Below are 13440 nucleotides of genomic sequence, written 5' to 3'. Positions count from 1 at the left end.
GTGCAATGGACTTCACATAACACTTGAACTCAGGCTCTTGTCCTAAAAGGCAGAAAAAAACCCAAGGCAAAGCTGTTCAACACATCAAATACAATATTCCAAAGGCTTTGTTTAAGTTCTAGAACTCAAACCTTGAAATATTCCAAAGCAAAAACAAAAAGCACAAAGAAAAACTTTTTACAGTGATGAGGTCATTTCCCATTATTGCAACTAAGAAACTGTTAATAAAAAAATTACTGCTGTGTAATTATAGAAGAAGATCTGGTAGAAATATACACTAGCTCCTTTGTGCTTTCTGAGTCCTATATACAATTTTTTCTAAGTACCCAGTTTTTTTCTTAAAAATTATGGAGGATTTGCAATAAGCTCACACAGTGTACCAGTGCATTCTTAGTTGGACCCTGTTTTTGACCCCCTATTCATTTGGTATTTAGAAGTTACATGAAAAATTAGGTTGTCTTGAAAAACACTACTTCCACCAAGGTACTTTAATCCATTGAGACTTTCTGAAAACCATGTCTAGAAGTGAAGCAATATTATTTTTTTCATTTATAGACTTAAGTGATGGATATAATATACATTGTCCTTGGGGAAAACATTGCTTTCTTGTGTGGGTAGCCAGATTTAATACTAATCACTTCCTGGTCACTAATTCTATATCTCTTAGTGTGTAAGAAATTTCATAATAAACACATTGTTTCATGATCCTGTTGACAGCACTTTGTCTATATCAGAGAAGATGGTATTATCATTTTAATTTCTTAGTTGTTGGATTGTGCTGGATGATCCTGGGATTTGTTTGGGTTGTTTTTAGTGGCCGTTTGTGTGTATTTCAGCATACTTTTATTTGTCCTCTCCCCCACACACAGCAAGCAGCCAATTCCAAAGAAGGCAGTGCTATTGTGATAGAATTACAGATTTTTTTATTCACTTTATTTTTTTTATTTTAAGCTTCTTCAAATGAGTGTATTTATGTTTTGGATTTAGGTTGGAATTCAGGTACAACAGTTAGTTCCCATCAGTAAAACCACTTCGGCTCACTCAGCAGTACAATCTGGACATTTACCTGGTGGATCACATTCAGTTATTGATCTTTTTCATGTTCAGAAAGCAAAAAAACACTCAGAAGAAGAACATAAGGAAGGTCAGTAAGCTTTGTACTTGGCGTGTGTGATAATGATCAGTTCTGAAGGATCCCAACATAGATTATCCTTTGGAATACTTATTCAGTATTTTACCAGTATAAATTATTTAACATAAACTTTCTGAGAGTGGATTACGCTGCTGCAAATGAAAATGCTACTAATAAATATTTGTATAAGGTTATTCCAAACTTTTTTTAATTAATTGTAACAAAGGATACTTTGAAATAGGAAGTGTTATAATTATGCTATATATTGTGTAAACTCTTTAGCAAGTAACACTGGAAACTAACTTCACTGTGTCTTGAATCTTCAGAGTATTTTTAACTATTAGATGATCATTCGGTATTTTGTTTTCATATGTACAGTATTTGTGGCTGCTATGGACCTCGAAATATCTTCTAATTCAAGAACCTGCACTTTTCTTCCATCTCGTGGTACCCATCTCACACCTGGTCTCAATTCTAATGCCAACAACACCGAGTCTGCTGTCAAATGGAATGGCATGCATTCTCCCATCAGCGTAAAATCCAGGCTTAATTTGAGTATTGAAGTTCCATCTGCTTCCCAGGTAAAACCTGAGAATATTAATCATCTGCAGTGTATTTTAATAACTTGGGATTGTCTATGTTACTTGGATAGACTGAAAAGGAGCTCTTTTTAAATAAAAAGAGTTCTAGTATAGTATGATGCACAGTAAGTAACTGTTATTGATGCAAAACTACTTTGCCTTAATAAAATAAATAATGTTGAAGTTAAGATGCACATTTAACATTTGTACAGGATATACTGTTTATATGAGAGGAAGACAATCTTTATTTAAGTAAAATATTTCTAAGGGTTTGGGGGATTTTTTTTTGGTACATTTTAGCAAATGGAGAGCCTTTTATTTCCACATGTTATTCAAGTAGACATCTGTTAGAAGGGTCTACTGTGAGCCAGCTGCACTGAATTTTATAGGTATTTTAGGTATAAGCAGATTTACTTGCTCTTCTGTAAAAGTCTGTCATTTTAATTTCTGTAATTTAAATCTGTGAAAGCATTTGTTGATGTTCTTATAACAGCTTTTCCACATATTTATACATTTTTGAGAAGCAAATTACGCTTTCGGCAGAAAACTTGTTGCTATAATGCAATAACCAAACCAGCTCAGGATCTAAAAGTAATTTGACTGAACAATGTGAAGCTCTGTACACTCAGACTGCTACAGAGGGAATATGTATAAACAAGTGCAAAGTGCACTGACTGTGTAGTAGAGGTCCTAAAACCTTGGTGGCCTTATGGCACGATGTGCTCATCTTTCCTTTTGCTTTTAACCATACTATAATACAGAATATAATACAAAATTTGGTACAGGGAAGGAGTGATGAAGGTTAGTGCCACCCTGCTTTTTGTGTACTGTGTGCTAGGAAAGCAACAGCAAGGTATTTTACACCCAGGATTCCCAGAAAATATTTGTAGAGTTTTATATATGTAGCAAATTTGGAACGAGTGAACACAAACAGAACGTAGAAGAGTAACTGAAGTGATTAACAATGCCACAGTTTTCATCAAAATCTCTCAGTTAGCATAAGGCAAGTAGATTTTCCTAGGTATTTGTGGTTCTTCTCTGTAAATCCAGAATCTGGTCTTAAGTTCCAAATCTTCTTCCTAAAGGCAAAATGTAAAGTGTTCTAGCACTGCTATGGAGTCTTATTCAGCAGAACTTACAGGCAAACACTGGTGTTTATCTACATGTTTTTACTCAAATATTACTTGTGAGAAAAATTATGCTGTACATCTGCTTGTCAGTTGTGTTCATAGTCACTGGTGCTGCTGTCGTTGTATACAGCAACTTCTGGACACTGAGGGATCTTCTCAGTTGTTTAGAGTCAATAATTGATACTAAGTAAAAGCTTATTTCATTATCAAAATCTCTGACAAGAGTCTGACTATGCAAACATACATAATACCATTAAAGTAAATCAGTAACATGTACCCTAGAACTGTATAAAGAAAGAGATTAATTGCTTTGTACCAAACACCACTTCAGTATTCATATCAGCATGGTGCCTGTATAATTTGAACTCAGAATTTGGGTTTCCTTATCTCTAGGTAACTGTGGAGGAAACGCTGTCTGTGATTTGTGATGAGAAGACTGAACGTTGTGAAAAGATAAAACTGAGCATTCATATTTACTGAGCTGCTTAGTCTTAAATGATATTTTGCTGCTGCGGAGTGTAATTGTCAGGTTCCTAATTGTGTTTGCATACACTGGTTAAAATGTAAGGGATTTTGGAAAAATTCAGGAACTGTATAACTAATTTTTTCACTAAAATAATTTTGTTATGTATTCCTTGGAAAACTCTAAAAGCTTTTCTACATTTGTAGATAGATAAGTCTGTGCTAGAAGCTCTGCCGCCTGATCTCCGAGAACAAGTAGAGCAAATATGCACCATTCAACAAGGAGAGAGTTATGGAGATAGCAAAAAAGAGCCAATAAATGGATGTAGCACTGCACTTCTGTCACAACCAGTTGGAACAGTGCTTTTACAAATACCAGAGCTCCAAGAACCAAATACCAGTATGGGAATCAATGTCATAGCTTTGCCAGCTCTCTCACAGGTACGATGTTTGCATTGTGTCAGTAAACAACAACTTCTCATCTATAAGGAAGTTAACAGGCTTTCTTGAAACAGCATTAACTAGAACCTGTAACATCCCAAAATTGTTTATGGTCCTTTAATTAAAAGTCTGCCAAATGTTACCTTATCTGTCACAAACATGGTATGACAATATTTATTAAAGATTTATAGTCATCAGTACGCCTTTGGGTTTGCTGTTGTTTAGTGTAAAGCCTCGTCATTTATGGCTTGCTTTGCAATGAGCCTTTTTTTCTGCATTGCAGCTGAGTTGCACTGCACCATAGGTCTGAAGCAGTCCTAAATCTGCTTAGCTAGTCACAGGAGACTCACTCTGTTTAGGTGTATGTTCTGATGAGGTAAAGCCAACCTCTACTAGTTTCTTCTGCAGATGTGGTTGTTTGTATCACATTCCTGGGAGAAGGGCAGTCATGGCTAAAGATCATGCTTATCTCCATAGTTTTTAAATGGACTCATATATAGCATGTCCAGGATGAGAGAAGTGCAAAGTTGTTTGTCAAAACAGGGACCTGATGGGGCAGCAGGTAACAGTAATGATGCTTCTAATGTTATTCCACCCTTCAATCCAAGATGGTGCTGAACAAATGTAGTGTAAAAATTAAAAAAAATCTTTTAAAAAATGAAAGATTGGGTTACCCAGAGATACAATATCTTGCATATGCATAATTTAGAACAGAGCAGTATTTTTATTTTTGTTTGTTGTGTCATTGCTGTTCTCAAATGAAGTGATATCACCTAATCACATTTATGGAGAGATATTTGTTGTTGTTTCTAAGGCAATAATGGTGCTTAGCTGACAAAGAATCCAGAGAAAATCACTAAATAATTAATGCATTAATTGCTATTAATTGCTATTAAGAAGATGTGTAGTCTGTTCTATAACTAAAAGTTCCTCACCTTGATTCAAGTTCATTGGTTCAGAAACAGTTGTGTCAGTTTTTATTCCTGAACTGCAAAGTTTGGTTTTCCCTTTGGGTTAGTGTGTAAATATATCTGAGTTTTCCATACCCCAGCTGTTTTAAATTAGGTAGTTACATCTATTTCTAAACAGAAGTTTGTCTTGGATTTGTGTGTTAAATTATACTGTGCTTTAAAGTACACCCCTCCACACTTGTCATACCACTCAGTACAGTTTTTTGGGGTAAATTGTAACTGCATATGGCTTTCTATAGAAATTCCTTTTAGTTTGTGCTTGTGCTTTATCTGTCTGTTAATTAGGTAGTCAGAAATTGATTGTTGGTTTTTTGTAACAGCTTTACTTTTTGAAGTTTTCTTAGAAACATTAATTTATACACTCAAATACACTGGCTTTTCTGTCTCTATCTCCCAGTGCATTTTGTGATTCTGATCCAAGAATGCAGCTTAGCAGAGCAGCCTTTTTGTTTGAAGATATAGTTCAAGAAGAATTGGCTACTTCCTATTTATTTGCCAGGGATATCCATACTATCTATTTTAGAGTGTTTTATGCTTGTACTTCAGATTTTCCTTATTGACAAAAAGAGGAGTAAGATTTACAATTTTCATTTTCTGAGTTAGGTACAAGTTTACTACCTAGAATAGTATGGTCTAATAGCTTCCCTTAGCTGTGGTGAAAAAAAAATGCTACACCCAGTTCATTAATATGGGAGGATTTTTTTTCTGTGTTAAAATCAAACATGAACTTAATTCAAAAATACCATCTTACTCTAAATATAGTTTGACACATATTTTTCTGTTAAAGTCTTTGTGGGAGTGTATATTCTGTGATTGCACACAAACATTTAGAATTACTTTCTGGCAAATGATGCAGTAAAATAAGTAGTATTAGGTTTCAGGTATAGAAATATAGCCAGCCACTCCAAATGGAGTACTTTAGCTACATCAACTCAGCAGATGTAAATTACGCCCTGCCATCTTTTTATAGCTTAATTAGGTTTGTTTTTCAACCTTTCATTCCTTTTGTGTGAACTGTGTTTTTATCACCAGGTGCAAAGTTAATGGCTGATAGTAATTTATTCATTAAAAAATGTGTGGGAAATGTCTCTTGTTGGGTAAGGTTCTCCTGTAAAAGGAATCCAGATAGGTTGTATTTGTTTCCATCAGTTGCTGGAGTAATCTTAAAATTTAGAACAGCTGTATTTCTCTGTAGCAGCTGACTTCTGTAGAAGCATAGGATGCAAAAAATAAAGATTACAGATGCTTAGAAATGAATGAGATTTGTAGTAGTGACATTAATTAGTGGTGGCAGATTTTCATCTCATCCTCACGTTGTCTTAACGTGGTATAGATTCTTCCTAAGGAAATTTATATAAGCACATCAAAAATACTGGTAGCTGTATGCTGAGGTAATACATGAATTTATAAAACAAGGCTCTCCATAATCTGAATATCATACAGGTATGTGAAAGCTATGTTAGGACATTCTGTCTGTACAGTAAATTATCTGAAAGTCCAATTATTATTAGTATAGAACTCATATGAACTTGACTGGTGGCTCTTCTAAGTGAATTTTTACATGTCACACTCTGAGAGGGCAGTGATAGGGGGAATACAAGTGCATCCAGTTCCCTGTAGTGAATTATTTCTGCATGAATTGGTAAGTGATGTACACAAAAAACAGTGCCAATTCAGACCAAATTCTTGAGTCTCGAATGCTTAAACAGTGAACACTAACCTTTTTAGAACAGCTTTATTAAATAAAATTAATATTTAAAAAAACAACTTACACCTCTGGATGTAATAGGCTGCATTCCACTACAGTGCTTTGTTCTGCGCAATGTGTGTGCACAATGTTCTGCACAAGATCAGAATTGTTCCCATTTCCTTCTTTAATTAGCACGTATTTTGTGTGGTGAAAGATTTGTGTTGGCACATGGAGTTCTAAAAATGGGAAAGAAAGGTTGTGCTGCATTGATGAATTTTAACTTGTGCTATAGGAGCACGTTCATGTTTATGATCTATATAATTTAGACATCATGTATGTCAATAGCATACTGTACCTTCCTGTCATAGCATACATATTTTGGTTTTTAAAAAATCAAATCTCTATTGAAAATAGGAGGAAAATTTTAATTCATGTGCATATGTACATGTAAGGAATACAGTATCTCAGATAATGATAGAAATTGTATTGTGCCCTTAGAATAGTAATTGTAGTTTTGGCTAATTTTTTGTTGTTTGTGCACATCTCTGAATTTTACTAGTGAAATGAAGGGCACTCTCCACTGGCAGATTTAATTCTCTAAATGATAGGTTTGGGTTTTTTAAATTAGATTTTTCTGATTATGAGCTGAAAACACTGTCCAATAACAATGGGAAACTCCAAGACTAGCCTGTCACTAATTTCCTCCTTTAGACACGCAGTGATGAAAGATAACTGATAATACAATAAATTTTGTTTTGTCCATATGAGTGTGTCTGGCAATTGGCAACAAACTATTTCCTGCCTAGAATTCAAGTCCCTGGGACAATTGCAAGGGACTGTGGTTTTATTAGTCAAACAAGGGATAGACAACTGTAGGAGAAAGAAATTAAACCTTCTTTGTGCTAGTTAAAGACATAGCTGGACTTGGCTTTTTCTGTCCTTAAAGAAGTGAGACTATTTCCAAGAATATTTTGAATTGTGTAGCAGCTTCCAGGAAACAGAAGTATCAAAAGAAGAGGAGGAACAAAAGTCTCATTGTCACAGTGTTTGTGTTTTGAAATTTGAATGTTCTTTGAGTTAGGCTTAAACATGCTGTAATACAGTATCCGTAGGTAAGATGGTTAGAGTATTAGAGGCCCATAAGAGTAATTTTATGAAATAATTAAAGTAGAGTAATATTAGATGGAAAAAATGGTTGCTTTTACAAAGTAAAACATACAAAGAAAGTGTACAACGTGTTTTACAGTGTTTCAGTTATATCTCGTTTACTTTTCCTTGGCATAAAATGTAAATACCTTTCTCATGTGAGTGACCTAGAGAGAAGCAAACAGTGCTACTCACTATTAAAATAATCAAATGAATCTTTTGTTCCTGTTCAGGTGGACCCCGAGGTTTTTGCTGCACTACCTGCTGAATTGCAAGCAGAGCTGAAAGATGCCTATGATCAAAGGCAAAAGCAATCTGAGCAGCAACCTGCTAACACTTTTGGTGAGAATATACAGTTGTACGGCAGTCTTGTGTGGGAGTTGGTTACTATTCAAACAGTTACACAACCCTAAAAAATAAACTGGAAAATAGAACTAAAGAAAGCTTCTGTGAAGATGCTGTGTTCAATTGAATTTCTGTATTTATTTTTGACAGACTGTCAGTTACAACCAGCTGTGGTCTCAGTTTGCAAACAGATGCCCAGCTTTACTGAAATGGGTAATTAATTCAATTCATGGGGACCGTGGCACTACTTAGCTACAGCCATATGTTTGCAGAATAGAATCTAAACTTGATATGTCTTGTGATTTAAAGTATTGCATCTTCAGTACCTACGTTAGTTAAACTGTGTTCAGAGAGCGTTCTCATGGTTCTCTGGAACCGAAAACACTGGTATGGGTTTTGGACAGTGAGAGACAGGCTACATCACACCATGTGTCTGATAGTCAGGTTTACTCTGAGCTGATCATCCAGGTCTCCTTTTTCTAATCAGGAGAAAGAAATAAGATTAATGCCCTGTGAACTTGCTTTCTCATAAAATAGGTTGAAATGTCATTGGGTTCATTGCCAGTTAAATACTGCATTATTATAATAACACCTTGATTTCATAGCCAGTGAACTAGTACAGATATGTGAGTATGATGGAATGAGAGCAGTTTCCTTCATGAACTCTCATAAAAGCACTGGGGAGGGAGCTCTGCACTGCTGGCTTTGCTGATAACCACTGGTGGGACAGTGCTCTGGGTGAGGTGAGGCAATTTGTCCAATAGGCTTCAGATTTCAACAGCTGCTTATATTGAAGTACTGCAGTGCTCCATATTGAAAGGCTTACAAATAGCTGAGTATCCTCTGAGTACAGTAATGTCTAGCAGTGCTTTTCAAATACTTAAAACATTGCCAGGATTTGGAATGGCATGTGAATGTTAAGGTTGCTTTATCTAAGTTGTTTTCTCCCAAGTGATCCTTAGATTTTTGTGGAAAATACAGAGTTCCCCTTTCAATGGAAAAGTGTTAAATTTTAAATGTGTCAACCACTGACTATTCCTGTGTTTTTCAGTGTCAAAAAATCCTTTCTTAAACCTGAAGCATACAACTGTGAAAAATAAGAAAAAAATACGGAAAAAAAATCCAGTCAGTCCTGTAAAAAAGATTCAGAGTCCTCTGAAAAACAAACACGTTGGTAGCCCTGCAAAAAACATGCCAGCTACATCTGGAAGCCCACAGAAGCTAATAGATGGTTTCTTGAAACAAGAAGGAACTGCTGCTCAGGTACTTTCCGCACTAACAGTGAAGCTGTGTGTGCTTCTTTAGACTTAGTTCATGTTCACAAATGCAGCTGGTGTCCTTTACTGGATTCCTTACTAGACAATTATCTGTGTATATATACATGGTTTTACCATATTTGTCAGAGCATTATCAACTTTTATGTTTGGAACAGCCAGAAGCAGTTCCATCAACTTCAGATTCTTCAGGCCCCTCAGCTCTGCAGCCTCACCAGCAGCCAGGTTCATTTAGGCCTCAAGCACCAAACCTTGCTGGAGCTGTGGAATTCAATGATGTGAAGGCGTTGCTGAAGGAATGGATCACAACTATTTCAGGTACGGGGTGTCATGCTAGTGGTAATCTTGCATACAACACAAGGAAAACTACTTTTAGTAGACTTGTACTTTCTTCCTTTTTTTTCCCGGTAATCTTGAAATCTTATTGCCTTGGAAGTCCTGGAGGAACTCGATTCTTTCTATCAGTTGTTACTCTGTGGTCTTGCCAGCTCCTGTGTCTTGCTTAACATCATGAAAATTTGCATGCTCCCTCTTTAACCCATGTGTCTTATGCCTTGATATTACTTGTGTTGGAGGTTTTCCTTTTTTTTCACGTGTATTACAACCACTGGGATGAAACCTCTTGAAAGGAAATTCCTCTTCTATGAAAATGTAATTTTAGAGGCAAAGGAATGCAGGGTTGTTTTTTTCTCAAAATAAATGCTGGAAAGAACTCTAGGAAAAAAGGGAAGTGCCAAAGTGTAACACTGTTGCTACATTGTGATTTGAATTTTAACATTATGTGAAACAAATAACTCCTTTATATCTTGGGAAATCTGACCTTCGTACCCTGGACATTATAATTCTAAAAGTTTCAAAACAACCACTCCATTCTAAATCCCAGTCTCTTTTCCCTTTGGTTAGTGCTAGCTTGGCTGTCAGTTGTTCAGACTGAAGAAAAAGATGTCTACAAGACAGATATTTCAGGACCTTGCAGTCCTGTGATGTGCACAACTTCTGATGTTGGGGGGTCATGTGGGAATACAGCAATTGTTAGGTTGGCCCCTGAGGCCCTGACAGTGCAGAATTTCTTTCTGTCGTATTCCCGTTATTCTATGATTATATTTTGAGTATACTTAGACAAAAGATCTCATTTTTTTTAATGATTTTGTATTACAGATCCTATGGAAGAAGACATTCTACAGGTTGTGAAGTATTGTACTGATCTAATAGAAGAAAAAGATTTGGAAAAGTTAGATCTGGTTGTTAAATACATGAAAAGGTAACTTCATTGCTAGTACTTGTGACATTTTAGACTGTTTTTTTAATATTTATACACTAGATGCTTCACTGTGAGGCCCATTGGACATTCCACTGATGAGTGTAAATATTTTAAGCTTAAATTTTATTTAAAAACTGGGGTAGCACTTAGTAGTATTTCTTAGAGTCACAGAGTGGTTTGAGTTGGAAGGGGCCTTAGAGATTATCTAGTTCCAACCACCTGCCATCGACAAGGACGCCTTCCACTAAACCAGGTTGTTCAAAGCCCCATCCAGTCTGGCCTTCAACACTTCAAGGGATGGGGCATCCATAACTTCTCTCTGGGCAAGTCTTTTGTTTCTAGACAAAGGATGTAGTTTTCATCAGCATTGTCCCTTTTTTTCATCCTGTTTTCATTAATTTTTCATGGCACCTTAGACCTGACTTCATTCTCTTTCTGTATCCAGATCCTGTCTCACCTCCAACTTATTGAATTGATTCCTGTTACGTAGTTATTATGCTGTTATTACTCTTCCCATGAGTCAGGAGGCCCAAATTGTGTTTATGACTTGCTTACTAACTGGTGCTTAACTGTGGAGCTCAGCTTTCTGTGTTTTAGATCTGAAAAATATGTATTTCACAGAATAATCAATACCTAAAAGACTACAGCAGTGTAGAAACTTCACCAGGCTTTTGTATTACGGGGAAGTCTTTAGGCCCTAGAAAATGCAAAACACACAGTGCAATGAGCTGTTTTATGAATGTTGTATAGTAAATTCTTTATAAAACTCTTCAGAAAGCATCATGTCCCATTCCTGGTCCCTGTATATGGGCTCTGTACCGATGGCAGTGTGTCTCTGCAAGGCCCTGTAATAAGTGTAGGAGAAGGAATCAGGAGCTGGATGATGTGCACTTGTCCATATGATACCAAGGTTACGTCCTCTAAAGCTCTAAATGTAGGAACCTCTGCTCTCCTGCAATGTAGTGATCTAGAAGGAGATTTTGAGAGTGCACAGCTACTTTGTTTTCCTTGGGCATTTCCTTAATGTGCTTCTAGTGGCAGCTGAGTCATAGAGGTAACTCTTAGCTCTCCATGGGCCTCCATGATTTGGTTCTGTTCTTAGCAGTAAACACTGTGTTAGTGCCCCCAAAACCTGTTATTTAATTGTGTCCATCGCTCTTGGCATTTGTTGGAAAAAGAGAGATAGCATTTCTGTCTTGGAATGAGGAAGGAAAGATGAGGGTCCAGAAGCCTGTAATTTCTGATCTCCAGTATGAAGTTGTGGAAGGTCACCCAATCACAGGCTCACAGCACTGCCACATGTGAGTGTTTACAACCTGCTGTGACACTGCCCACACCAGAAATTTCACCAATGGGTGGCAGAGGAGTCTGTGGCATTATGTAAGACTTGGTGTATTTAAATAGGGAGGGCTTTACCAGAATTGAATGAAAATGCCATTCGTGGTGAACTGCTATGACCTTGTGAAGACCAAAGCTGATTGTAAAAAAGACTGGTTCTGTAATGGTAATTTTCACTCTCTTCTTCCTTCAGGTTAATGCAGTCATCTGTGGAATCAGTTTGGAATATGGCATTTGACTTCATTCTTGACAATGTTCAGGTAGTTTTACAACAAACTTATGGAAGCACATTAAAAGTTATCTGAACTTGTAGTAAAGAGCTTGATGAGAGCCTGGAGCTCTCTGCTAGCTGTGCCATAAGTGCTTGTGAGGTATTTGCAAAGTGCATGATAGTAATGCCCTGAGTTTTTATAATTTCAAATTTCTTTTTAAACAAGAAAGTGTTTTGTACATTTCTTTTCAGAAAGTGCCAAATTTGTCAGTATTGCATGTAAATAATTGTGTTAAAATTCTTTTATTGTAGTATAGAATCTATTTACAAAATGTTTGTTTATAAAGTTTTATGGATTTTTACAGTGAAGTGTTTACAGTTGTTTAATAAAGAACTGTATGTATATTTTTGTACTGATTCTATTTTGTGATGCTTCAGTTTGAATATAGTGAATTCCTTTTATTGAAGCTGCAGCTTTGATTAATTTCACAAAGTTCTGCACAGAGGTACTGCCTTGACATGTGGAGGAGGCTGCTGTACGTGCACCTGGCCACGTTTTGTTTCTTCTACACTGACTTTATTACAGATTTTAAGCTGAGGGAAGAATATTAGTTCATTTTCAGTTTCATCCTTCAAAGACTCAAAGCAGAGTGGCCCAGCCACTCCCAAAGCACACAGTGTCTGCTGAAGCCTCTGGACACATGTGCTTCTGTGGGAGAACAAGGCGCCCAAAAGCAGCACTGCGAAGGAGCGAGGGAATAGCTGACCTGGAGCATTGTTTAAGCTGCATCTGTCCCCTGCCTTGCTCCTGCTCAAGACGGAGTCACTTATAGAACACCGCAGTTCTTCCCAGCCAGTGTTTCTTTTCTGCAGCATTGCAAAATAGGTTGTAGTGAGTAGCAGAAGTGAAATAAATTGCCCCAGCTCTTGTGTCCCTGGTAGGGGATGTGTTTGCATCTCTGCAGGTTGTGTTTTGGGCAGGTCTGCTTTTGCCAGATGTGCACCAACCTCGTACAGTTGTATTTGGCCCAACAGCAAGGCTGCTCAGGTGCCCAGAAAGAGTGAAGACCACTTGAAGAAAACCTGGGTGGTAGGAAAAATCTCTTCATTTTCTGAAGAAATGACAGAGCTGTGGAGAAGTATCCAACATAGTCCTCAAGGTGTGGGGGACCACCTGGGTGTAGAATTGAGAGCTGGAATGCAAACTGGAGCAGGAGCAGGATTTGCACCACTGGCTTAGTTGGAAGCATCTCCCCTAGCACAGGGCAGGAGCTGCTGCACTCAGATTAGCTGCAGTTGACAGTGCATCTGGAGCAGAGGCCACTGCAGTCACATCACTGGCTGCAGCACAGGTTACAGGAGTGACAGCAGCTTTTAGCTTCAGGTTGTGCATGTGGCTTCCCTGGTAACATGGGGAGAGGTACCAACCTGGCAGCCTTTTACAGCCAAGTGATGGAT

General features: G+C 37.2%; 1 protein-coding gene across 5 annotated transcripts in view; it reads left to right on the top strand.

The window, feature by feature from the left end:
• Positions 1–13440, top strand: part of REV1 (REV1 DNA directed polymerase) — a 72113-nt gene that overhangs the window by 44872 nt on the left and 13801 nt on the right. For 3 of the 5 annotated variants that reach the window (XM_051806785.1, XM_051806782.1, XM_051806787.1), the window contains 8 exons: positions 988–1144; positions 1511–1713; positions 3513–3746; positions 7787–7895; positions 8950–9161; positions 9331–9490; positions 10331–10433; positions 11965–12031. In XM_051806785.1, coding sequence (XP_051662745.1) covers positions 988–1144; positions 1511–1713; positions 3513–3746; positions 7787–7895; positions 8950–9161; positions 9331–9490; positions 10331–10433; positions 11965–12031 — 1245 coding nt within the window. Of the gene's footprint in view, positions 1–987; positions 1145–1510; positions 1714–3512; positions 3747–7786; positions 7896–8949; positions 9162–9330; positions 9491–10330; positions 10434–11964; positions 12388–13440 lie in introns of those variants that run through there. The other 2 variants (XM_051806786.1, XM_051806783.1) reach the window with 1 other exon arrangement.

Source organism: Manacus candei, unplaced genomic scaffold, assembly GCF_025592945.1.
Source record: "Manacus candei isolate 608988 ecotype Guabito, Panama unplaced genomic scaffold, ASM2559294v1 h1tg000069l, whole genome shotgun sequence".
NCBI lineage: Eukaryota > Metazoa > Chordata > Aves > Passeriformes > Pipridae > Manacus > Manacus candei.
This window is presented reverse-complemented; position numbering and strand designations above follow the sequence as displayed.